Raw genomic sequence first — 27,163 nt, forward strand, 5'->3', positions numbered from 1 at the left:
CTCATAACCATTTAAGTGCGGCATGATCTGCTGCGGGCAGCGACCAGTGGCGTACTCCCTGTTGCAGTGCGGCTGGACACGCGTCTACTGACCAAGCAAATTATCATCATTTCACACAGATCAGCTGGCGAGTGCGTGTTAACACATCGTACGGCTGTGCGCAATCTGTAGACAGTTACAGTTGGTACCTTGAGTCTAGGGGCTTTCTGGCTCCATCTCAGGATGGTTTTCGCCAAGGTCACTCCACCACTGACAACTTGATATGCGTAGAGTCATTCTCGCCATTGTCATCTTACTGCTGTCTTTTTTTGACCTGACGAAAGCCTACGACACCACTTGGCACCACCACATCCTCGCTACTTATGTGAGTCAGTTCTCCGGGACCCGCTCTCGATGTTTACACAGAACTCTTTATTGCTACGCACCTTCACATTTTGAATCGAAGCTTCACAAAGGTCCACCCCATATCCAAGAAAACTTGGTCCAGCAAGGCTCTGTACTGAGTGTCTTCTTTTTAGTGGTCTCACAGTAGCTGTGGGATGCTCAGTATCGCCCTTTTTATATGCTGATGACTTGCATTTTCATTTGCTTATCTACTACTGGTGTAACCGAATGTTGACTGCAGCATGGGACCCTCACCTACGGCATTTTTTTCAGCCCCCAAGACTTGGGTCATGCACTTCTGTTGCCGTCGTACAGTTCACCTGCACCCACAACATTATCTTCATGACCATCTACTTAATGTAATGGACCTTTATCACATTTTAGGGTTGGTTTTCGATACCCGCTTAACTTGGCTTCCCCCATCTTTGTCAGCAAAAGTGCTGGCAGCACTTTAGCATTCTTAGATGCCTGAGTTGCACTGAATGGTGTGCAGGTCACCTTACAATGTTGCACCTGCACAGAGTGCTTGTACAGTCCCATCTTGACTATGGGTTTGTTGTGTATGCTTCAGCAACACCCTCAGTATTGCAAATGCTGGACCCTATACATCACTGTGGAGTTACTTCTGACGGGAGCTCTCTGAACAAATCCTCTGAACAGTCTACTCTTGGGAGCTGGGGTTCCTCCATTGCAGATCAGGCGACAACTGCTTGCTAGTTTTACTGTGCGTATTTGCAGCCCACTTAAACTTCCGAATTACCATCTCCTTTTCCCTAACATAGTGCTCCATCTCCTGCAATGGTGGCCCAGATCAAGGACTACAATCGCAGTCGGTGTCAGGTCCTCAATGAACTAAAGTCTTTTCCTCTACCCCCTCCCCTCCAGTTCACACGCATACACTTCCGTGGTGTATACTCCGACCACAGCTTCATCTGGACCTATCATAAGTCCCAAAAGACTCAATTCATCCTGCAGCCATCCACCTCCTCTTTCTCTTCTTGAAGCTTGTCAGGGTCGAGAGGTATTGTACACAGATTTCTTGATTGATGTTCACTTTGGGTTTGCTTATGCTCAAGCAAGGTATACTGAACAACGTTCCCTGCCAGAAGGCAGCAGTGTTTCCACTGCAGAGCTGCTAGTCATATCTCATGCTCAAGAGATATGACTCCTGCGCCATATGTAGCGACTTCTTCAATGTCTTACAAGCTATTAATCAGTGCTGCCCTCGCCTTGAATTCCTTACAAGCTCTCAATCAGTGCTATCCTTGCCATCCAAGAGTCCATTTATGTCCTTGAACAATGTGGAAACTCAGTGGCTAGCCAAAGGGGCTATTTGTAAACAGAGTCTGGAGATCGGAATACCAGAATCTGACCTTCAGTCGGTATTATGCTGCAAGGTTTTTAACCTCTCAAATACAGAATGACGCTCCCGGATTCTGCTGAACAAGATATATATTGTGAAGGAGACAACAAATGTGTGGAGGTCCTCCTTGCGAGCCTTTCGCAAGGACTCCACTGTCCTTTGCCAGCGCTGCATCTGCCATACTTGGCTGACTTACGGTTACCTCCTACGTCATGAAGACCCATCCCAGTGTCACTGTGGCTCACACTTGACAGAGCTCCACATCTTGTTGGGCTGTCCAAATTTAGCCACCCTATGGCAGATGTTTTTAATGTCCCTGATGCACTCCCTTCGATTTTAGGTGGCAATGCCTGAACAGCTAACATAGTTTTAAGCCTTATCCATGAAGGGCATTTTTATCATTCTATTTAAGATTGCCACGCCCTCATCTTTCTGTCCCTCACCCTACTTGTATTTTAATTCTTCCTTGCTCCCTCTGGTATTGTCTCTTAGACTTGTTCGTCTTTTCACCATCTGTGGTTTCTCTTGCCTTGTGTTTTTAGGGTGGGAATTTTAGTGCGTTGTAGAGTGGCTGGTTATCCTTTTTTGTTCTTGTGATCAGCCAGCCGAGGTCATCTGATATATTGTTATAACACCTTTACCGCTTTTTCCTTTTTTGTTAATGTTTTCTGTGTTGGCTTGATACTTTGTTCACTGCTTCATTGTAGTTTTTCGCATTTTGTTCCTTCCCGAGATTTCATGTGATAGGTGTTTTTGGGGTATAGTTTTAACTAGAGACCTGTGTGATTAAGGAACAAGTAACTGAAAACATTGCAGTTTAGTCCCTTTAATCTACAAACCAACCAACCAACCAGATAAGATTGACAGAGGACATTAAAAAGTTCAAAGAAGGGCAGTTTCTTTTGCACTGTTGTGAAATAGGGGCAAGTGTCCCACAGGTATGATAAGAATTTAGGTGTCGCTCATTAAAACAAAGGCATTTCTTGATGTGGCAAGAATTTTTCATGACATTTCAGTCTACAATCTCCTCCGAATGCGAAAATATTTGTTGACGCTCACTTACATAGCGAGAAATGGGCTTGCAATAAAATAAGTGTTTGCTCAGAAGGATATAAGTTTTAATTTTCCTGTGCTTTTAGTGTGTGAAACAGTTCAGGAAGAGTGTGTAAATGGTCGATGAACCATCTGCCAAGCACTTCAGTGCGAATTGCGTAGTTATTAAATACTTGTACAATCTTGTTTTATTTTGTTTATAGGAAACAAGACAAATAACTCTTCTAATAAGGATAATATTCAACCACTCTTCATTTTCTAGTCATTCGTATTGAGTCAGGTTTATTGAACTCCATGTTATGACTGTTGTGTAACATCGGTTGGAGATTCTACCCGTGTGTTTCTTCTGCAGGCAGTAATTCAGTTACCAGAAAGGTTCCTTAACCTTTTCGTGAAATCTGGCCAACAGCCATCAATTACTGCCAACAATTTGCTATTCGGAAATTATAATATAATCTATAAAATAATAGCTAAATTTTTGTAGAAAAATATACTATTAACATGAACATGTTGTAATGTATTTTTGTTATAAAATCTTTTAATATGTAGATGACTATGACAGTAAGACTAAATACATAATAAAGAACCAAATACATAGACATTAGATTTAATTGTACAGACAATAGTATAATACAACCCAAAAGGAGATTACAAAATTCATTGGGTAGCTAAAAGGTAATAATGCTGCTGGCAAGAATGGTGTCTCTAGTAGAGTAATTAAAATATTGTGCTGACTGGGTAGAATATCATTGAGTAATATTTGTTATCAGTCCATTACTCAGAGCATGTTTCCTGACATATGTAAATATATACTGTAGTAACAACTGTCTGTAAAACAGATGATAGGCATATCAGATCTTTAGAAGGTAACTTATGGTAGAATACTCTTTTTATCTGAGCAAAAGTTGTTAATTCTCTGTAGCTTCGGTTCTTATAAAGCAACCTCCGAAGAGAAAACTCTAGAAGACCACGCTAATGAAAGTCCTATCTGAGCTAAACAAGAAAAATTATCCTATTCTGTAACCTTGCCAAAAGCTTAGATTGCATATACTGCAAAATTCTATCTGGCAAACTAATATTATGGCAGTAAATGATACATCCTATTGCGTGGAGTCTTAACCTTAATTAGCAGAAAGCAGTATATGTCTAGGATAGGCTGTCACTGGAATGAGAGTGACCTTGAAATGAGGGAATGTAACATGTAGGGTCCCACAAAGATCAGTACTGGGTTTGCTGTTGTTCATAACCTCCATAAATTATTTTCTAGTGATTCTGAAGGCCAGCTAAAAATACTGTAATGTTCCCTACAACAAAAGCAGTCTAATTAACTTTCCAAGCTCAACCTTACCAGATGCAGCTCAGATAACTGAACAGGCTTTCAAGTGGTTTGCACCACCCATCTTAAGTTTTAATCTCATGACTCATATTATGCAATTTCAGACAATCAAAAATAACATTTTAGCACCAAAAATAGACTTTAATAGCCAATCATTAAATGAAACCTGCATTAAAATTTTTGCGCCCAAGTTGAATAACAAGTGAGAATGGAGCTAAAACATACACAAATTAATCAAGAAACTCAATTCAGTATATTTTGCTATTTGAAGTATATCTCAGAGTTGAACCATAGATGGAATGTTAGCTTGTTTTACACATTTTCCCTCTATTGGATAATCTAGAGCATGGCACCAAAAGTAAATGTTCTATTTATTCAGCAGAGGTGAGCAGTAAGAGTGCTTTGTAAAGTAGATAACTGTACATCTTGCAAAAGACTTTTTATGGATTTTTAAATTCTCAATTCACGTCACAATACATTTATTCTTAATGGTTTTTGTATGATGTGTATACTGCTGGTAGATGTCCTTTTTTCCCATAGCTGGGGTATACTCTCAACAATATCTCTTAAGAAAATTTGCAAAGTCTCTCGGGGAAGTTTTATACCGTGTAAATTTAAACTGTGGAAGTAGAAGTATTGAAAAACATGCAGTTCATCTCGGTCTCCCAGTCGTTCTTTTTGTTTGATGGGTGATTTCAGGGATTTCCATAATCGCTCGATGTTCTGTGTGTGCAGAGGCAGGTCATCAGAAGACATGAATTCAACAGAATGGTTTATAAACCTGTGGTGAAATCCCTCTTCCTTCAAAGTGTTGTAAGATTTCCATCTATCTGTAATGACTTTGGTGCCTAGCAAGATGAATTCTTAATAAGAGGCACTAGAGTTTGTTTGGTCCTGGAATAAATTTTCACAATAAAACATTTTCTTGAGGATCTTTCTGTGCCTCCACACACCCAGACCTGTTCAGTTTCTTTCTTGAGAAGTTGTCCTTTACTATATTTTTGAGTTACTTGTGACTCATCTATTTCCACTCTTGTTGACACACCTGTTGAACCCCTTCCATTAGTCACAATTACATAACACACTTCTCGACAGAAGCCATAGTAGTCACAAATGGTATTAATCAAGAATCCAATTTCTGACAATGTGTTTTTCAGTATGTTATCTTTAATCCACCAGGAAACCAATACGATGCTCTGCTGTATTGACAGTTTAGAATTATCAGTCGACGTGTTTTTCCTTATACTTTTTCGTTTGACATTTGCTACAATGCAACTGTAATGGGAACTTAAAATTGCTACTTTCTGAACCAAGTTCGATCCCATAATAATCAGTGCAATTTCTAGTGTCGTGATTCGGCAGCAGATAGTACTCCCAACGGAACTCTAAAAAATTTTGAATAGTACTCAATCTAGAAAACCAATTGCGCCACTTCAGACTAACACTGCAAGAAACTGCAGCCACTTCAGTCATCTCCACGACACTACTGAAAATAAATATTCTGTACCACTTATTAGGTGTCAATGCTGTCGCTCGAAGCGAGACTCTTTGCCGCAGATTGTCATTATAGTAAACAAAATATATATTTTGACCTGCGACAGTTGTGCATATGATATACAGTGCTATTAGAATTAAAGTTAAACTTTAAAAACGCTGTAGAAATAACACCACTGGTCAGAAGATGTTAAATTGCAACAGAATATTATCGGAGAAGAGGAAAACGTGTAGCAGAAGAAAAAAAAATTCTGAAAATTGATCAATAAATGGCACTGCATGGGTCAGAATATGTAAATTGAGATATTGTTACAGTGTCCAGCTTGGTCTGCTTGAATTTATTACCTGTCCAAAGTATTATAGGTACCAGTGAAACATTTATGTAGATCAAGTGAAATAAAAACTGGTAAGCCACATTGGCTTATTACTGTAAGAATTAATATATTTGACATTATTAGTGAACTGAAGAGAAATTCATGTCCCCTCTGATCCATGTATGGAAAAAGACACACTGTACAAGACACACTGTACAAGACACATGAAACTTCCCATGAGAGTTTTTACACACAACAAAATCAGTGTTCTTCACTTTTCCTTGCTATATCCACAGGCTTGATTGTTGTGAACATACCAAGTTTTAATCTTTGCCATAAACTACGTAGGTGAATTAATGGATAAAAATAAACAGAGAAAATAAAACATCTACCAGTATATAGGTAAACCAGCAAAAGTCCAAATACAATGTCTAGGGTTCAAAGTGGAGTAACATTGTGCAAAGGCTTCCAAAAAAGCTCGTATCTGACATCAACCAAGAAATTGGAAATTCCAATTCAGAAATAAATTAAAAACAAATGAAAATAAATGGACATGCAAGACACAGTGATATCAAAATACCTTTCTGTACTATAAGTACTCTCTTTCTACATATAAATGTATAGTCTCTTAAAGGTAAAGTCAATGAGAGTTGGAAATACTGGCTTGATCAAATTAACTGCAGTGTTTTGTGTATCAATGAAGACTAGGTGAAAGAGTCTGAAATAGACTGGAGTGTTCCACTTGGATATTTGCTGTTAACAAGCTACTACAGAAAACGCATGTCACATGGCATGGTCTCAATCCATATTAAAAGCAATCTTGATATATGGAATACTTGAAGTAACTGTTACTTTTTTTATCAAACTCGACAATCTGATCAGATAGTACTTACAGAAAAAAATTATTACTTTATTATTGCACTTGCCCAAATGTAAATAGCATAAAATTATAATTGTAGGTGATACTAACACAGATATAAGGAGAAAGAGGAAAAAATGTGATTCATATGGTGAATTCATTGAAGTCACTGTACTATATCTGTCCTCAATGTTAAGCCCACTAGATTGATTTGTCTTGATAACATAATTAGTAATATAAAACTTGTGTCCTTGAATGTGATGTTATAGAATTAGAAGTATCGGATCATGCAGGACAATGGCTTCAAACTGAAAATTCAGCTCTCATTACTTTAGGAAGAGAAATGACATAGACAACTAGGACAATCCATTGTAAACAATATGATAGACCAGTTAAAGGAAATAGATTGAGCTTACACGATGCTTAATAACAAAAGTATTAACAAATGCTTTTCCAGTTCCTTATAGAGATTAAGTACAGTGTAGGAAAGATGTGCCCCACTGTAACCGAAAGGTATTGAGCTATCACCACATGTAAGTTGCATCATACCAACAAATGGTACACTCCACAACTGTATGAAACCAGGGGGACTACTATTAATTCTAAAAGAAAAGTCTCATAAAAGTGATTGGGACAAAAAAAAGTAGCATAAATATGAGAAAACTCTACAGATCTGAAATGAAAAAATGTTAAGTGCAAATGATGAATAAATTTTAAATTCAAAAAATAAATGAAAATCAGCATGGAATGTCATCAAAATGTAAATTAGTAATATCAATAAAGAAAACAGTACCCCTATTACCTGATGCACTCAATGAATATTTTGTAAATACTGCCAGCACTACCACTCAACTCAGTAATTCTCATTAGTGCAGAAGCCGTGTTAACTTGTTCCAAACAAGCAAGTGAGAAATTGTGGGCCCTAATCTCTTTAAATAACATTCAAAAATCAATATACAAACTAAGAAATTCCAAAACAGAATGTTATTTTGGACTAGGGAATTTCATCATAAAGTGTATAGCAAAAAATAAATAATGAAAATGCCACTTGCTTCACTGTCTACCAGTGTACTAGAGGAAGGAATTTTCCCAGAATGTCTTAAGCTCACAGTTCTATTGCCAGTGTGTTAAAAAAGGCAACAAAACCTCCCAAATAACTACAGACCCACTTCAATAGTACCAGTTGTAATAAAGACAATAGAAAATTGTGAGCAACAGATACACAGCTGTTTTGAAAGTAACAAAATTTTAAATGATCAGCAGTTTAGATTCAGATCTCATCTATCGACTGTGAAAGCAGTTGAAGCTTTAGACAATACTGTTTATTAAGGGTAACAAAAAGACTATCTATGAATTGATAAAAGCAAAACATTTGACTCAGTCATGTGACATAATTATAATATAAAAAAGTTAGAATAGTGTGGCACAGAAGATAAATCAGTCTACCCAAATGTTGTTTAAGAAATAGGTTACAGCTTGTGTACGCAAATAAGCAGAGATCAATAATATTCCTAATAAAAAAAAGAAATACCCCAAGGCTCTATTTTTACACCTTCCCTGTTTGTTGTTTAAACTAATGAATTTTCAGTTTACATACCCTGTACAAATACACTATTTCGTTCCAGATTGAAATTTTCACTCTGCATCGGAATGTGCTTTGATATGAAACTTCCAGGAAGATTAAAACTGTGTGCCAGACTGTGACTCAAAATTTGGGACCTTTGCCTTTCAACGGCAAGTACCCACGAAAGCCGAAGGTACTGTGGTCGAGACTCGGTCTGGCACGCAATTTTAATCTGCCAGGAAGTTTCATACTCCATGCTGTACTGCATTCTGATTAAATGGCATTAATAACCACAGGTGAGAATTTACAAAGTGTACCGGGTAACAACAGAGAAATGTTGCAAATGACTAATCAGGGGTGTTGTGCCCATCAGCTGTGCAGAAACCAAATGATAATGGAGGAAATAATTCTTAAACAAAATCTAACCAAAAATGAAAATAAAACAGTAAAACTACTTGGACCATTCATAGACCAGGAACACTCTTGGGAAGAACACACCTTATCTGTGCAGGGAAGTAGTGTGTGTGTGTGTGTGTGTGTGTAAATTAAGGAAGTTTGTGAGCAAACAGTTGTTACTCCAGGCATATTTTGCTTTCTTCGATTCTCATTTGTGGTATGGAAGATTGCTCTGGAGCAATTCTCGATGAGCTAAATGCATTTTCAGATGCAGAAGAAGACAGTGAAATGTTTAGTTGGACTACCACTCAGAGTATCCTGCTGAAACCACTTTAAATTGTCTGCATAATGGCATTACCTAGTCCGTATGCAACTGTTTGATATATGCCAGAGAAAATCTGGAAAAATTCAACATTTCATGTGATGTACATGTGCATCTGCTGAATACCAGAAATAATCACTTATTAGATTTACCATAAAGACTTTCTACAGTCCATAATAACTATAAATACTTTGCTACAAAATTTTGCTGTAAGCTACAGTACTTAGCTCATGCTTTACTGCTAAATAAATATGACTGTATTACAGACTTCGCTAAAATACAGTGAATTCCATCCAATGGAAGAAGTCCTAGAAACTAGTAATTACAATCTATGTTTTTCTTCTGAGTGGTAAGGAAAATCTTACAGTTCTTAAATAGGCTAGTTATTTTCTACATTATTTACGTATATGTAATTGATTATTTTATAAAACTTGACACCGCTGTAAACTTCCATGAAATGACTTGTCTGACAAAATATTGAAAGGAAGATAAAAATATTGTATTCTGTTCCTTAATCATTACTACAGATGACCTGATTTATATAAATTCATTAATTAAAAATTTCTGATAACCACATGGCAAATAGCAGTGCTCATTTTAAAATCTCGTGCCAAGTAGCAAAATGTAGTAAGTAGACCTCAGTTGGTCCAGTTATAGGTTCCAGTTTTCACTGAAAATACCTATGTTTACATATAAATATTAAACTAACATTCCAAGATAATCAGCAGGTTTTTAATGTAATTTAGGAAATTGAATCTTTTCAAACTGGTGACTTTGCTTCTAAAGTACTAGGTTGCATTTAGTGACAATGATCTTAAATAATATTTGTATACAGCATGCTCACACTTTATTCAACATGGAAACATCATTGCAGATATTTGGGGATATATGTTTGACACGCCTACTCTCATTGGCGATGATGTGGCACAGACGAATAGCGAAGCTCTGCATGACTCAGTGAAGTGTCGGAATATCAATTCTGTCAGTGAACTCCTGAAGGGCTTTTTTCAGCTCAGCAATGGTTTTGGGGTTATTGCTGTACACCCTGTCTTTATTACAGCCCCGTAAGGAGAAGTCACATGTGTTCAGATCTGGAGAATATGGTGGAAGATCGAGGCCCGTGCCAGTGGTCTCCGGGTACCCCAGAATCAGAATGCAGTCCCCAAAGTGCTCCTCTAGGACATAAAAAACACCCCTGCTTCGATGGGGTTGAGCCTCGTCTTGCATGAACCACATCTTGTTGAAATCAGGGTCACTTTAGATAATGGGGATAAAATAATTTTCCGAAACCTTCACATACTGTTCGGTGGTCACTGTGCCATCAAGGAATATTGCACCAATTATTCCGTGACTGTACACTGCACACAACATAGCTACCCATTGAGGGTGAAGAGACTTCTTGATTATGAAATGTCGATTCTCTGTCCCCCAAATGCGCCAATTTTGCTTATTGAAGAACCCATCCAAATGAACAACAATAACACACATGTGCATGTGCATACTAATTCTCATCATGCTCTGCCGCCAAACGTGCAGTTTGAACATACCAACGAAAATTGTTCGGAAGTGATGATTATTTTATTTCATATAGTTCAATAATTTTTGCTTTGTGTCTGAAGATTATCTTTCTCAATAGGTCAAATTAATTTAGAAATAGAACATCCAGAATCCAAATTTTTGTTGTCTGCTGTCAGGAGTAAGCTTCCATTATATTTTCTTCCACAGTCAATAACGTATTTGTATGTTTATTTTATTCAGGAACACGGCTACAACATCAAAGTTTCATTTGGTGGATTTAGCTGGATCAGAGAGACCAAAGAAAACTAAAGCTACTGGTGAGAGATTTAAGGAAGGTGTCAATATCAACAAAGGCTTACTGGCACTTGGAAATGTAATATCTGCTTTAGGGGATGAAACGCAGAAAGGCTTTATTTCGTATAGGGATAGTAAGCTCACAAGACTACTTCAAGGTAACTGCCATTACTATTGTAATCATATAATTATTACTGTGACAAGTTGACCATAACAAAACTGTCCGAGAAATTGTTTAAAACACAACAAATTACTCAGGTTAATAATCAGGACTATTACACTTTCAGAAGTAGTTGGTAATATCCACCATTAACGTTGATGAAAATATTTGCTGTTTAGGACATGTCATAAAATACAGATTTCACGAGCCAGATTTATTCTGGGCACCATGTATCACTAAGGCGCTGCTGCTGTTGCTAATACTACTACTGCTACTCAACTACCACCTCTCACTTGTTAGTAGTTTGATACCACAGCAAACAGAAGTCCAGATAGAAGAGTGGTCTTCTTTTTCTTTTCTTTCTTTTTTATTCTAGATTCACTTGGCGGCAATTCGGTGACACTTATGATTGCATGTGTGAGCCCTGCAGATTACAATTTGGATGAAACAATGAGCACACTCAGGTATGCAGACAGAGCTCGCAATATCAAGAACAAACCAATTGTTAACCAGGATCCCAAATCCGCTGAATTGTTAAGACTGAAACAGGAGGTAACATTATTTGTTTCTTTATTTTTTAGAAAGTATAAGAACTTGAGCAACAGTCTGATCGTACTTTGACCCAACTTCAGTGTATTTAAGTTGAAATGTCTGCAAATCAGTCACTTCTATTCGCAAGACTTGAATCTACAACCAATGTTCATAGATACTAAACTTTTTTAAGCTGCTAACCCAGTGCCCAAACTCCACGCCACAGAATACAATAGACAACCATGTGCACAATAAAGGTTAAACAATTTGGACCGATGACACACCTGAGTACCCTCGATTAGGTTATCTGGATTACTATGGTGTCAGGAAGAGCATCTGGCCACTAGGTTAATTAATAAAATAAAATTTGCCACATTGTGAAGAGGCAGACAATGTCCTTTACAGGATTATCACTACGGAAAAGAAAAATTAGTAAAACACTTTTTATTCAAAACAACAAATAGTTTTATTTCTACAAATTGATGACAATTTGAATAAATCTTATTATATATCATTCAAATTTTTTTTTTTGTTGCATTCATTACTCAGCATTTGATAAATTTTGTCCAAGGCCAACTACAAACTACACTTTGAAGTGAATGTGTGAATGTTTCTGTAAACCTCTTTTGCTTGAATTTTCGACTGTTACATCTGTAACTTCTGCCTTTGATAGAACAAAGAATAACTGGTTAACTTAGAGAAGGTGGGAAAAGGGAAATATAAATACAATAATTGTAATGAAAAATTTTTGTCACATGATAAACTGTTTTGTATAGCTTTGCTGCTTTATGAATTTGTAACCTAATTTTCCTTTGTCTACAGAACCAACAGCTGAGGCTAGAGCTTCTTAGCAAAGGTGGGCCAGGAGTAAGCTCACAAGAGTTCTCTAAATTAAAGGAAGAATATGACAATGTCATCATAAAGAATCGTAAATTGACTCAAGCTTTGAATGAAGCTTTGACTGAGCAGACAAATTTAGTAGAACGTGCATTGCTTGCTGAAGTGTCCCGTGACAAAATGAAAGTGAAACTATGTGAATTGCAGACTGAATATGGAAATGCAATGGAAAGCTTGAATAACACGGTTGATCCGAATACTTGTCCTGCAGCATTTTATGAACAGCTAAAGACTCTCAAAGAATTACAACTAAAAATTCAAGAGCTTCAGGTTTGTGAATTTTTTTAAATGTAAATAGTCATATTCTTTTGGAAACGTTTTTAAATTTTGGTGGTCATATGCTGTTATCATGCAGTCTTTTATTCTCTATTTCCCTACAGGCAGATCAGAAGCGAGCTGCTGAAGAAATTCTTAACCACGAATTGACAAATACAGTGGGCACTAACAATAGTGACACAGAAAAGTGTGCTGAAGCAGACAGTACCTTTGTTGTGAAAACTCTTGAACACCAGGATGACATTGACGAACATCATGAAGCCTACACATTGCATCAAGCAGCTCTCACAAAGGAATTACAGGTACTTTTGTATTGATTTTTATTTTGAGATGTATAACATACACTTCAGTGTACATTACCACATAAAGTAACAAGGTGGCAAACTTTTAAGTTTCATTCAGGTTTCCTCAGCGTGGTTATTTAATGATGTACTTCTGGGTGTTTGGCTGAGTTTGTATTTAGATTTTCACACAATATTTCTCTCTACTCCAGGTGCTGCAAGTTACGCTGTTATGTGTACTTGCTGCATGGATTATGACCAGACTCTGAACTATTGTTGGAAATACAAACTTGGCTGAATGCCTGCAAATATACCATTAAATTCTGAAGTGTGTCGGACATTGGTGTTAGAATTTCGGTTAAAGATTTCAATGAAATGCCTGTAAGGTCTAACAAAGAAAATATTCCAGGCAAATGACAAGTTTCTGGGATTGTTCATATTTGCAATAAGCAGCAATAGTTATGGGTTTCTTTATTAAATGATAACTGGAGAAATTGATAGTGATTTGCTGCTGCTGCTGCTGCTGCTGCTGCTACTACTACTGGGTGGGATATACGTTGCCTTAGTCATTTAAGGCAGACAAGGAATTTAAAAAAAAAGACCAGAACAATAAATGTCTTTCATCTTACTGTTTTGACCAGAGTTTGTGCTGATATGTTGTTACATGTTATAACTCTAAATTCTTTCCTTAATTTTGTACTGATAGAAGGCATTTGTTTGCATAAAAGCCTTTCTTCTTAAAGCTGCATCACATTTCAGCAAGTAGTTGTGTTTTTAAAAAATTGCACCATTTTTTCAAAGTGTGCCTCTTATACAGTTTTTAGCTTACAGTGTGAGAAATGATGTCATTTGGAAGCAGGGATCACGTATGCGAGTCAGCAATGAAGTACATCCCTGTCTCCTCACTCTAGGCTGAAATTATGAAAAAGAAGGGGAATGTAGAATGCACCAAGTACCACCTTCCCTCTTCGAAATGACATTGTTCAAAGCAATTTTTCTCAGTAATAGACCTTATTAAGGTCAGTGGCCCATGGTGGTGAAAAAATTGATTTTTTTTAAGTCAATGCAACCAAAAGATGTGGGTATTTGTCACATATTTTGATTCTCGCAAACTCGCTGGTCAAAACCTATAGAGTACATCCTGTTAACCTAGAATCATGGAATTTGACAAGAAGAAAGGTTTCATAGGACAAGTAAAGGAAAAAATAAGAAATTGTTAATTTATAATTACAGTATAATGATGCTTTTACGTTCCCGGAATTAACGATTTCCCACCGTTCATGATATTTTTTATTGTTCCTGTCAAATTTCCTATGTCCACAGTGTTAATTCACATCCGATTTTAAAAATGTTTGTGGAAAAAAAACTGACTTAAAATGACACTGGCATGACGTTGGCTGTCAAATAATGTTTACAAACATTATGTGATTTAGTTTCTTGATTCCAGGGTGCTCTACTTAGTGGATTTAAACCAATAAATGTGTAAAAGTTGGAACAGTTCATGCCATATCTCCTGCCACTGGCAAACTCTACTCTGCATGGTGGCTGATAGGAGTACCTAGGTTCTTACGTATAAAGTTATCCTGACCAATCAAACATTTCCAGACTGTCTTTACAGCTCATGTGCAGTTTTGTGATTGCTGTAATCGTAGTCACATGTCTGTCTAATCATATTTACTGATTTTCATCTGTTGGCCGCTTGTAGCACTAGTTGATACCTTCATTCAGTTTGTGTTGCTCGAACATTTTTGACGCAAACACGGTACAAATTATGTTTATTCTCATGCTGAGCAAAACCTGTTTCAATTATTTATTCTCGTTGTTAAGAGCAATATTTACGTATGTATTGTGATGTTACACAAACAAACAATGTGAGAGATAGTTTGTGTTCATGTGGTTTTCTGCATAACTGAGGAAAAACAGTACCGGATAACTTCAAAATGATGACTGCAGATAAAGAGACATAGAACAACACACATGCAGACACCACACGAAATACTTATGTAAATATCTGCACTTGATTTTGAGAAAAAAAATTCTCGAAACACACTGCTAAGTGTGAAAAAATGTGTGACTTTTGCAGTGTTTCATTATTTAAACAAGGAATGACAGCTGCAGGTGTTCCAAAAACATCAATAATTTATGAAATTGAGCCATACGTTTCTGCTTCCCAGTTATCAGATTCCATACCAGCGGTTTTTATTAGATAGTAAATAAGTCCGTGACACGAGCATTTTGAGGCCTATTATGTGCACATACATAAAGTGCAAAAATACAGGGGGGTGGGGGGTGTATCCTATACATAACTTTTATAGCTTAGAATGATTTCCAACATTTTACATTTTCCCTGCATTTTACACAATAGACTTTATTCAGGTTTTCCATGATTTCCCTCTGCGTACACCCCCATGGTGCATGCCCCACCCTTGCCTTCGGCTGTAATTGGCACAGGGCCCGAAGGACTCAGTCCCTCCGGAGGCCTTCCGCCGCCACTTTCTTTCCCTCCTTGCCACGTATCAGGCCTGTGGCGTAGTTTACACTGACGGTTCGATGGTTGCTGGTCGTGTCGGTTATGCTCTGACTCTAGGGGACCATTACGAACAATATTCATTTGCCAGCTGGCTGCAGCGTTTTCACTGCTGAGCTGGTCACCATCTTTCGTGCCCTAGAGTATCTCCGCTCCTGCTCAGGTGAGACCTTCGTTATCTGTAGTGACTTCCTGAGCAGTTTACGAGCTGTTGACCAGTGCTTCCCACGTTCTCGCCTGGTGATGGCTGTCCACGAGTCCCTCCATACTATTGCCGTTGTGGCTGCTCTGTGGTCTGTGTGTGGACCCCAGGCCATGTTGGGATACCCGGCAATGAACATGTTGACAGCCTGCTCAAACAGGCCACCAGTAAACCATCTCTGGACATAGGCCTCCTGGAGACTGATTTGCGAGTGATCCTACGCCGCAAAGTATTCGAACTCTGGGAGACTGAATGGCGCAACCTGACCACGCCAAACAAACTCCGTCCTATAAAGGAGATGAAGGATGTGTGGCGGTCATCCATGCGAGCCACTCGCAGGGACTCAGTAGTCCTTTGTCGGCTCCGCATTGGCCACACCCACTTGACACACAGCCATTTGCTGCGGCATGAGGACCCGCCTCAATGTTGATGCGGGTCGGCTTTGACGTTGGTCCACATTTTCTTGGCCTGTTCACTTTTAAGTGTGCTCAGGCAGACGATTGCGCTGCCTGATACGCTCCCCGCCCTTTTAACTGATGACACTGCCATGGTAGGCTTAGTTTTGCATTTTATTCAGGTTTTTATCATTTAATCTGAGTGTTTAAGTTTTTTGTGTTGATTCTGGCCTTTGGCCTATGATTTTACACTGAGTTTTTAATGTGTCTCGGTGGTTGGCTTCTCCTTTTTTGTCTCTATGGTTGGCCAACCACTGTCACACATTGCGTGACTTTAATTCCTTTTGTCTGGTCTCTGTCTGTCTTTCTTGTGATGCGTCGTCTGTTGTTGTGTCCATTATTTGTTTTTATTCTGTGTTGGTGTTTTCACCTTTTGGAAAAAGGGACCAATGACCGTAGCAGTCTGGTGCCTTTAATCCCACAAACCAACCAAACTAAATTGCTTAAAGCAAATTCTGGGTTGTATACAACCTTCTTTTATGATCCTTGAACCAAGTGTTACCTATGATTAAGTTGTGCTCTGTGAAAAATTCCTCCAGGCGCCTTCCTCTATCATTTCTTAACCCCAATCCATATTCACCTACTACGTTTCCTTCTCTTCCTTTTCCTGCTCTCGAATTCTAGTCACTCATGACTATTAAATTTTCGCCCCCCCCTTCACTACCTGAATAATTTCTTTTATCTCATCATACATTTCTGCAATTTCTTCGTCATCTGCAGAGCTAGTTGGCATATAGACTTGTACTACTGTCGTAGACGTGGACTTCGTGTCTATCTTGGCCACAACAATGCGTTCGCTGTGCTGTTTGTAGTAGCTTACCCGCATTCCTATTGCGTTATTCATTATTAAACCTACTCCTCCATTACCCGTATTTGATTTTGTGTTTATAACCCTGTAGTCACCTGTCCAAAAGTCTTGTTCCTCCTGCCACCGAACTTCACCAATTCCTACTATATCTAACTTTAACCTATCCATTTCCCTTTTTAAGTTTTCTAACCTACATGTCCGATTAAGGGATCTGAAATTCCACGCTCCGATCCGTAGAACGCCAGTTTTCTTTCTCCTGATAACAACATCGTCCTGAGTAGTCCCCGCCTGGAGATCCGAATGGGGGACTATTTTACCTCCGGAATATTTTACCCAAGAGGATGCCATCATCATTTATCCGTACAGTAAAGCTTCATGCCCTCGGGAAAAATTACAGCCGTAGTTTCCCCTCGCTTTCAGCTGTTCGCAGTACCAGCACAGCAAGGCCATTTTGATTAGTGTTACAAAGCCAGATCAGTTAATCATCCAGACTGTTGCCCCTGCAACTACTGAAAAGGCTGCTGCCCCTCTTCAGGAACCATACGTTTGTTTGGCCTCTCAACAGATACCCCTCCCTTGTGGTTGCACCTATGGTACGGCTATCTGTATCGCTGAGGCACGCAAGCCTCCCCACCAACGGCATGGTCTATGGCATTATGCCATAATAAAGAATCAAACATGAGATAGTACAGTATTGGTACTCCAATAAAACTTACATCCCAAAAACCACGCTGAAAAGCTTAATATCAGATGGGATCTACTTCATTGTGAATCTGGACAAACCAATGTGCTCTTCAGGCCGAACTATTCGTTTTAGTATGGTTTGCCAAATTTCGATGCTCTTGGATTAACCTCTGATGTCCTGTTTCTTTTATGGCGTAATGTAAGATCTCGTAATGCTTTACACATTCGAACATGCCGGCTTCCTACATCACCGCAGCTGCGCGCACTCTATAATACCTGTTTTCTGGCGCACTTGGGCGACTGCTACAACAAACCTATTTCCTACAGTGTTGGGAAAGTATTGCAAATGGTGGTTTGAAAAGCATTACTTCCAAAGTAAATTTCCTTTTATGCAAGATGAATTATGTTACGCGTGAGAATGTTGGCTGAATTTCTTAAATCACAGAGTGTTCGACTTTTATTTAAAACTCAACTCTTTGAGGATAATCATTTAGAAACATTTCGAGCCCAGAAAATTAAACATTTAAGTCTTTATTAAAAATTTTATTGGCACATTTGTGTGATATATCCGAAAGCGTAACACACGCAAATGAGATTATCATTATATGTGAAAACTACTCTTGCAGCTAATTAATCTTAGAGACCAATATTGTATGTGAAAGCTTTGCTTCTCTTCTATCAACACTATGTATATTAATACAACCATTGGCTTTTCCTATTTGCTTGTACGCACTACTTAAGTGATATTGCTATTGGCTGACTACATCACGTGTTCTATGCTCTGAATATCAGCTGATGAGATCACGTGACATGAGCCATGACTGGCTAACAAAACGCATCCCAAACTCGATTTCAATGCTTCAGAAAGTAACATGCGGTGTTTGGTGGGATTCGAATTTATACTTGCGTAATCGGAAAATGTGCAGCGCACATGTTTCTACATATCAATGATCTTTCCAAAATCCCCCCCCCCCGATGCCTGTGTGTAAAACCATAACCATTTAAAGTACCGTTGTTTTACAGTTACGAGGAAGAGTATACTGTCATTTGACATGGAAAAATTGTATTTTTAACTGGGAATTTTTTCCTTGTCCGCATATACGCCCAGTTTTATTTCCACGTTTTTAGCAGTCAAGCGTGAATCGCCTAGCAGAACAATGAAGTTATGTCTGTTTGTTAAAGAAATTTAGCATTTATTAATCTGTTTCTCTGAGGCAGTAAATTTATTTGAAAAATCGTTTCATTCCACACTATTGATCAGTTTCAACCGTTCGCTGAATTTCAAATGCAAGTTTTCACTCTCTGTTATGTATGGCATTATGCCATGATAAAAGAACCAAACATGAGGCAATAAAATACTGGTATTCCAAGAAAATTTACATCCTAAAAAGCACACTGTAAAACTAAGTATCAGGTTGGGTCCATACTTCATTGTGAATGTGGACATACAAATGCGCACTTTAAGCCGACTTATGCAATTAGTATGGTTTTCGAAATTCCAATGCTCTTGGAATATCCTCTGATGTCCTGTTTCTTGTATGATGTAATGTAAGATCTTAATGCTTTTTATGTTTGAACATACGGGCTTCCTACCTCATCATAGCTGCACATGTGCGGTAATGCATGTTTTCTGGTGCTCACTGGCAACTGCTGAAACAGAACTATTTCTAACAGGTAACAGGAAAATATTGTGAATGGTGGTTTGAAAAGTGTTACTTTCAAAGTAAATTTCTTTTTACACAGGATGAATTATGTTACATGTGAGCACACAGAAACTAATTATCGTACGAGTACCAAACTTGATAGCATTAATATCAAGAATGTAGGGAAGAGAAATAATTCAGAATTGATTCAGTTGAAACATTTTTAATGAGCTGCTATGGGACATTAAACCATTACTTACCAGTACCATTACTGCTACAAAAGGGGTTCATTATGGTGCCCATCATCCAGAAGAACCTGAAAGTGCAGGATTGCTTTCTGCACAGCAGGACTTAGCTTGTCCATAGGTATACTGGCTACCTCGTGTGTGATTCTGCACTTCATATCAGCACATGCGTTAATGTTCCCCTGATAAACCTGTCCTTCAGGTAGCCCCACAACCAGAAATTGCAGAGTGTGGAATCAGGTGGTCATGTTGACCATACATTTGGAAAATATTGGCTGATGATTCGATAGTTTCAAAATTTTTTGAGAAGGAGGTGAATTTCACGAGTGATGTGCAGTGGGCCCCCATCTTGCATGAAAACTGCGAGTTCAAGGCCACTCTCCTGCAATGCGGGTATGACAAGCTGGCAAAACATATCACAGTAACGCTGACCAGTCACACTGCACATCTTTGGTCCTTGAGTGTCAGCCTGTTCAAACCAGAACGGGCCAGTGATGAACATAGCCACGAAGCCATACTATACGGCTACATGTTCACCATACAAAACAACTTCATGCACAATGACTGGAGGTGAAGATCCCCACACTTGACAATTGTGTGTTCAACTCACTTTGTCTGTCCATACGATGGTCAAGGGCCAGCCCTAATCATCTTCAATCCTTGCCAGGGAGTGAAGAGTGAAGTGAACACATTGTTGTGCATCCTCCAGTGCAAGCTGCTGTATGATGTGTACCTTGTATGGATACCATTTTAGAATGGTTCAAAGCACCTTCTGTACAGTGGACCATGGGATATTCAACTGTCGTGGCACACCATGCGCACTGCCTGACGATCGGGAATTGCGCACAGTGTTATCTGCCATAGCAACCACCTGTGGTGTGGTAGGTCGTCTGCCTCTTCTGGGGGTGACACCCAGTTCTCATGTTGATTCGAACTTTATCAAGCTCCAAACAGCAGGCGAAGAAAGAGAACCCTTGTGTAATCCTTCGAGCCAGCGATATACTCGGAGTACAGCTGCAGCATTACCGTTGTTTTGATAATAGTTTCACCAATAATGCCTTGCTCCTTTTGTCCAAGCTCATATTGATATGTCAACAGGTGCACTGCAACTGGTCAGGTGTGTGAAACTATGAATCACAATTACTGATCATTGCATCTGGTGGCCATAGCTGGAACTGTTTGGTGGCACTGTGACGCATGGAAATTGTGCACCCCATACGCTGGACATTAATGCTACCAAATTTGGTACTTGTACACTAATTAGTTTCTGTGTTTATGTGTCGAATAGGGAAACTTTAATTATAACCATCTGGTATACTAATTTAAACCATTAACTTTTCCTATTTGTGTGTTTGCACTATTTAACAGTGGTGTTGCTACTTACTGACTACACTGCTTGTCGTATGCTCTGAATATCTGCTGTCATCATCTGGTGAGATCATGTGACATGAGCTATGATTGGCTTACTGACTTACAAAAGCATGTTGCAATCTTGATTACAGTGCTTCAGAAACTAATGTGCTGTTTTTGATGGAGTCCAAATTTATACTTTCGTAATATGAAAATATCCAGGGTACATGTTCCTGCTCCTCAATTTTTTTTCTGCTTCTTTTTTTGCTATGTTTAATTTTTAAAGTGCTGGGAAGTTCTACACCGGTGTACAGAACATTAACCATTCAAAGGATTGACAAGTTTTATGGTTTGGAGGGAAGGTATACTGTCACTTAATTCCAAAAAATTGTATTTTCAACTGGGAAATCTGGGAATTTCTTCCTTGTTTGCATATATCCCCTGGTCTTGCTTGCACATTAGCAATCAAACTAATCACATTTCTTATATTCATGAACTTCTATGAAAATTACAATGTAGTAAAAAGTTATGCTGTGCTATTTAATATTTCTTATAAAGTAATTGTCATTTAGACAGTACAAATCTAGGAGACATGGTCTAATAGAGTACATATTGTGGGGGTGTGCTGAATATAGAATTAAGTTTATATCATATTTGCTTGATGTTCTCAAAGAAATAAAAGAATGCGTGCATGCTTTTACTACTTTGAGAACATCAAGCAAATATGATATAAATTTAATTAGCGTGTGGAATATAGTGGATTTTAATGTATGTGCGACGCTCGCTTCACACTCGTGGTCCATCAGTTTCACTAGACTGATCTTGTTTGAAAAAGCAGTAAATTTTACTATGTGCCTATCTCCTGGAGGTCAGTAGTGATCTACCCTCATGTACATAATGGATAAATGGTTGGTAACTTAATTGTGTGATATTCACTTTCGGTAGTGCATAAAGCTGCAGTTATGTTTACTTATTGTATTTTTTATTTTACTGTATTTTTTTTTTAATTTCTAGGAACTGAATAAAGCTCTTGCTTTGAAGGAGGAACTAGTAACACAATTATCAGTTAATTCGGACCAGATACTCAATATCCGTCATACATATGAAGATAATTTGAAAGAACTGGAGCAGCAAGTAGCTGCTCTGCAAAAAGAGAAAGATGAACTCACGCAAATTCTAAAAAATATGCAAACCAATAGTAACACAAACAAGTTAGTAAATCATACTTAATATTCATTTTGTTATATTTTGTGACACTATTCATTTTGTTATATTTTGTGACACTGCTTTTACCTAAGATGTTATGTTACCTAGGATTGCTGAACAACGCAGGAAGAAACTGCAGGAACTGGAACATACTATTTCTGAATTGAATAAAAAAATTAGTGAGCAGACAAAAATTATAAAAATTAAAGAAAAATCTGATGAAAAAATATCAAAACTTTTCAATGAAATTCAGGTGAGAAAATGTTGTTGTTGTTGTTGTTGTTGTTGTTGTTGTTGTTGTTGAGACACTAGTGATAGCTCTAATAATTGCACCATTACATAAGTCATCCCCCAATGCTTGATTCATCTAAAGCGTTTAGAAAATCCTAGAATTAGTTAACTTCTTCATTAAAATAATTTTCCAATGAGTATGCAACTTCTTTCTCCTTCAAGCAATGTTGTTATGTGGGAAGGCATGTGGATTTAAGTTGAAACCCTGTAGTTAAGAAAACTGTGATGTACGATCACTAATGACCAGAAATAGAGAGAAGAGGAAGATAGTTGTTTATGCAGCAGATTACTCTTGTAGTGTTCACGAAACGGACATGTTGGAAAAGAAAAATTATTATTTACATATGACAGATCATTCAGCAGGTAGTATTGATACAATCTTGAAATATGTTTGACTGTGTAATAAACCATTGAATATGTTTGTGCACTATTGGATAAACTACACACACTATAGTTTTGGAATTGCAAAATGGTTTGATTAATTTTATGACTCACTTTCTCAACAAGAACTTGTTCATGTAGTTCAACTTAATCTTGTAATTTTTAGAAAATGTTGCATGGTGACAATAATTGGTGTGGGCGTGTGTGTTGTACAGTATATCTATATTTTATACACTCTCAACAGCATTCCACATGTATTTACAAAAACATTCACCTGATTTGTTTCCAAACAGAATATGAAGAGTACGAAAGTTCGCCTCATAAGACAGATGCGAGCAGAGAATGAACGCTTCCGTGCCTGGAAACAACAAAAGGAAAAAGAACTTATACGGCTCAGAGACCAAGATAGACGTCGCCAAAATCAGTTGGAGCGTATGGAACGATTACACTGTAAACAACAAAATGTACTTAAACGTAAGGTGGAAGAGGCAGTTGCAATTAATAAGAGATTAAAGGTAAATGTTTTTACATTGTTTTATTAGTAATACTTGTTATTAGTTGCTCTGGTTGAAGTACTGTAGGAGTTAAATTTTTGTGGAGCAATTTCGTTACATTATCCAGGAGTGATGTGAGGTCAGACACCAGACTGATGGAGCACCAGAAGGATACTCCATGGAGTTTTGTTTCCATATTTGTAACTACCATAAGAGGCTAAAGCATAGCATCCTCTAATACAGGGTGTATATGAGTCGAGACAACCGGGAGATCCGGGAAAAACCCTGGAATTTTTCATTGTTTTAGTTTTCAGTTAAACTTCTGTAATTTTGACTGGTAAGAACTCCAACAAAGGATATTACTGTATCCCACTACTGCAGAATAATACAACAATAAAACATAAACGAGAGAAAAAACGAAAATAACTTAAATTGCAAAGGAAATGCGCCACATACAACAATGACACACGTCTGCCAATTGAAAATGTGTCAAAGGCTTTAGGAAGACTATGCAGTGCTTCATAACAATAATTTGCCTTCAATGAGTGTGAAGCCGCAACTGTTTACATTCAATTTGTTTTAGCAGTTACGTGCGGGCTCGTTCACATGTGCAGTTGAGTCACGTTTGAGTAGTAGATTTCCCAATTCCGGTTACAGGAAAGTGGCTGTTGGCTGTGCAAGCAGTCACATCAAGCAGCTAGATGCTACTGGGAAAAGGGGGGTGCCAAATTCATATTCTTGAGGAAAACAAGTTGTTTCACAAAGCACCTAGCATCCAGTGCACGTTTGCCTATCTATTATTCATATCATTTTGAAATGCTTCACTGTTGGTTTTTGAAATTTCTGAACACATTTTAAGATGATTTCTGAATCAATCATGAGTTGACTTTTGAATGCATGCATAGTGTACGTGATGTCTCTGTCAGGAGAATCCTCATCGCATCTAGAAATAAACTTTCCTCAGACAAAAGGGGATGGGCTATATGAATGCAGTGGAGTAAAGCCGAACGGATGAATGCCAATGCTATCTAACTATGCAGTTGATTGGGTTTGCGAATGATCAGCATTGTTATAATTACTAGCGAAATCCATAGGTTCAGACTACCAGAGTGGAAGTAAACGTCTGTAGCGAATAACAGGTGAGAAAAATCTTCTCAGTGTATCCAAGAAAACGAAATTTTGACAGAAAATTTTTGGCCAGATCTCTACACTAATAAGGACCAGTAGTACAGTCCCCGGCTAGCAGCTGTACGAGTTCTATTCTGGAAGTAACGCGGAAAATGTGTTGTTCGAATACATAATAACGCCTAACTGGAAAATAATCACAGGATAACAACCTATTATTCTGGCAGGGTTAGTGAAGTTAATTGGCGAACAAATTTTGACAGTGGCAGCAGTAGCTACAGAATTGGTGATGACAAGATTGTTTGTTAGAACGAGGAAGGAGGAGAAATGGGGACATCACACAAATTATGGAAGAATAAGATGATTCCAAATTTATATAAAAATTTCGTAATACAGGTCCTACTTTTCGAACCGAGCGTGGTGGCAGACTGGACTCGCATTCGGGAGGACGACGGTTCAATCCTGCGTCCGGCCATCCTGATTTAGATTTTCCGTGATTTCTGTAAATCGTTTCAGGCAAATGCCGGGATGGTTCCTGTGAAAGGGCACAGTCGACTTCCTTCCCTGTCATTCCTTAATCTCATGAGACCGATGACCTCGCTGTCTGGTCTCCTTCCCCAGACCAACCAACCAACCAACTACTTTTCGATCTCGTGCTTGAGAAGCTGGTGCTTATGAATGAAATGTGAAACTTACCTCCTAACATAAAGCTTTTTGCTTGTAGTAGGCCTAATAGGCATTTGATATTGGTACTTACTGGATTATATTCTGTCGTGTTATAAAAATGGGCATTTGTGCCAAAAGAATCTCGTTTATTTGGTGTGTTACAAAATTGCTGCCATATTAGAAAGGCCTATTTTGTTTTATCTATCAGATAGTGACAAAATAGACGTAGTCAGATCGAGAAATCGCACCAGTCTTGGGTATTATTCGTATTAACAGCTTTCTCAGTATTAGATAACGACATTTCGATTTTTCATGTAGCAAAACGTTTGACGAACTTTGATGAGGTAATAGATTTATTAGCAGCAACGAAAGCACGTAAAGCTGTAGCAAGATAAAGAAAAAAAAATGCTAGGAGCTGAGGTTTGAAGAAATGTGTAATTTCTTGCTTATCTCATGTCAGTATTGGTTTTATATGTCCTATATTTAATTTTATGTCACACAAAACAACAAATCATTAGCTATTAGGCAATAGAGTGTTCAGATTTTCTGAAGAGTTCTTGTTCTCTCGATTACAAATAATCCCATCCGCTATGAAGTGTGAGATTTTTTTAAGAGGGGTAGGCTGTCAGACCGGCCGACTAGGAGCAGGAGAGACGCCATAGGACATTTCAATTTCCACCCTCCTGAGTATAGTTTGGACGCGCGGTAGAAAAATGCTTTATGAAGAGGCGTGGCACTGCACTTTGGCATACTTCAAACCAAATATGTCTTACATTTCCTCGAATACGTATGTTTTATGTTTGACTTTTCAGAAAGATCTGCACTAAAAGATAAACATATTTTGAAAATTCGATTTTTTTTAATATTGGCCCAGTTCGCAAATGTCGTAGATCCAGGGCTGATGTGCAAAGTAGTTGGAGCTATAGTGCATAGTTTCCACATGACCCGTGTTTACATTTAGCGATTTTGCTGTTTCCCCTTAGTTTACTCTCATGTCTAATAATAATAATAATAATAATAATAATAATAATAATAATAATAATAATAATAATAATAATAATAATAATAATAATAATATAATAATAATAATAATGAAACTGATATCTGTGGCCGAGAGCTATCAAGTGAATTATAACACATTCTCATAATTACGGAAGGCTGAAATATGCCATTAGTTTCAGATTTTATATTATTTCCACCTTTCTGACAGTCAAACATTAATTGCCTTGCGGAACAATAAAGTTATTTTTGTCTGTTTGCTAAAGAAATTAGGCTTTTGTTAACCTTTTGCACAGAGGCAGTCAATGTATTGGAAACGAAATGTTTAATATTCCACAGTACTGGCTAGTTTCAACTGTTCGTTGCATTTCAAGTGCATATTTTCATTTTCTAGCACGTATTGCATTATGCCATAATAAAAACCCAAACATGATATAATACAGTACTGGTGCTCCAAGAAAATTCACATCCTAAAAATAACACTGAAAAACTTAATATCAGGTCGAGGTCTATTTCATTGGGAATCTGGATATAAGAATGTGCCCTTTAAGTATGCACTTAAAATGTGCACATTTTAATATGGTTCACGTAATTCTGATGCTCTTTCAGTATCCTCTGTTGTCTTCTTTCTTTTATGATATAATGTATCATACATACATACAGGCTTCTTACGTCATGATAGCTACCCAAGCATGATGTCGCCTGTTTCCTGCGCGCTCTGGCAATTGCTGAAACGAGCCTTTTTCTAACAGGTCGCGGGAAAATATTGGGAATGGTGGTTTGAAAAGCGTTACTTTCAAATCAAATATCCTTTTACGTACGTTGAGCTATGTGCAAGAATGTACCACAAATTTATTAAATCACAGGGTGTTTGACTCTCATTTTAAAAAAAAACTCTTTGATGACGAGCTATTTAGAATAATTTCGAACCGTGAAGGTCGGACATTTATGTCATTATTAAAAATTTTACTGGCACATTTGTATATCATCTCTTAAAGTGTAACGCGCGAAAAAGATGAACATAATATGCGAAAGCTTAGCTTCT

At 37.9% G+C, this 27,163-nt stretch overlaps 1 protein-coding gene across 1 annotated transcript in view; it reads left to right on the plus strand.

The window, feature by feature from the left end:
• Positions 1–27,163, plus strand: part of LOC126267242 (chromosome-associated kinesin KIF4) — a 240,574-nt gene that overhangs the window by 138,769 nt on the left and 74,642 nt on the right. The window contains exons 6-12 of the mRNA XM_049972234.1: positions 10,844–11,055; positions 11,434–11,609; positions 12,411–12,755; positions 12,866–13,063; positions 21,971–22,167; positions 22,271–22,415; positions 23,128–23,349. Of these exons, the coding sequence (XP_049828191.1) occupies positions 10,844–11,055; positions 11,434–11,609; positions 12,411–12,755; positions 12,866–13,063; positions 21,971–22,167; positions 22,271–22,415; positions 23,128–23,349 (1,495 nt within the window). The remainder of the gene's footprint in view (positions 1–10,843; positions 11,056–11,433; positions 11,610–12,410; positions 12,756–12,865; positions 13,064–21,970; positions 22,168–22,270; positions 22,416–23,127; positions 23,350–27,163) is intronic.

Source organism: Schistocerca gregaria, chromosome 4 (genome assembly GCF_023897955.1).
Source record: "Schistocerca gregaria isolate iqSchGreg1 chromosome 4, iqSchGreg1.2, whole genome shotgun sequence".
Taxonomy (NCBI): Eukaryota; Metazoa; Arthropoda; class Insecta; order Orthoptera; family Acrididae; genus Schistocerca; species Schistocerca gregaria.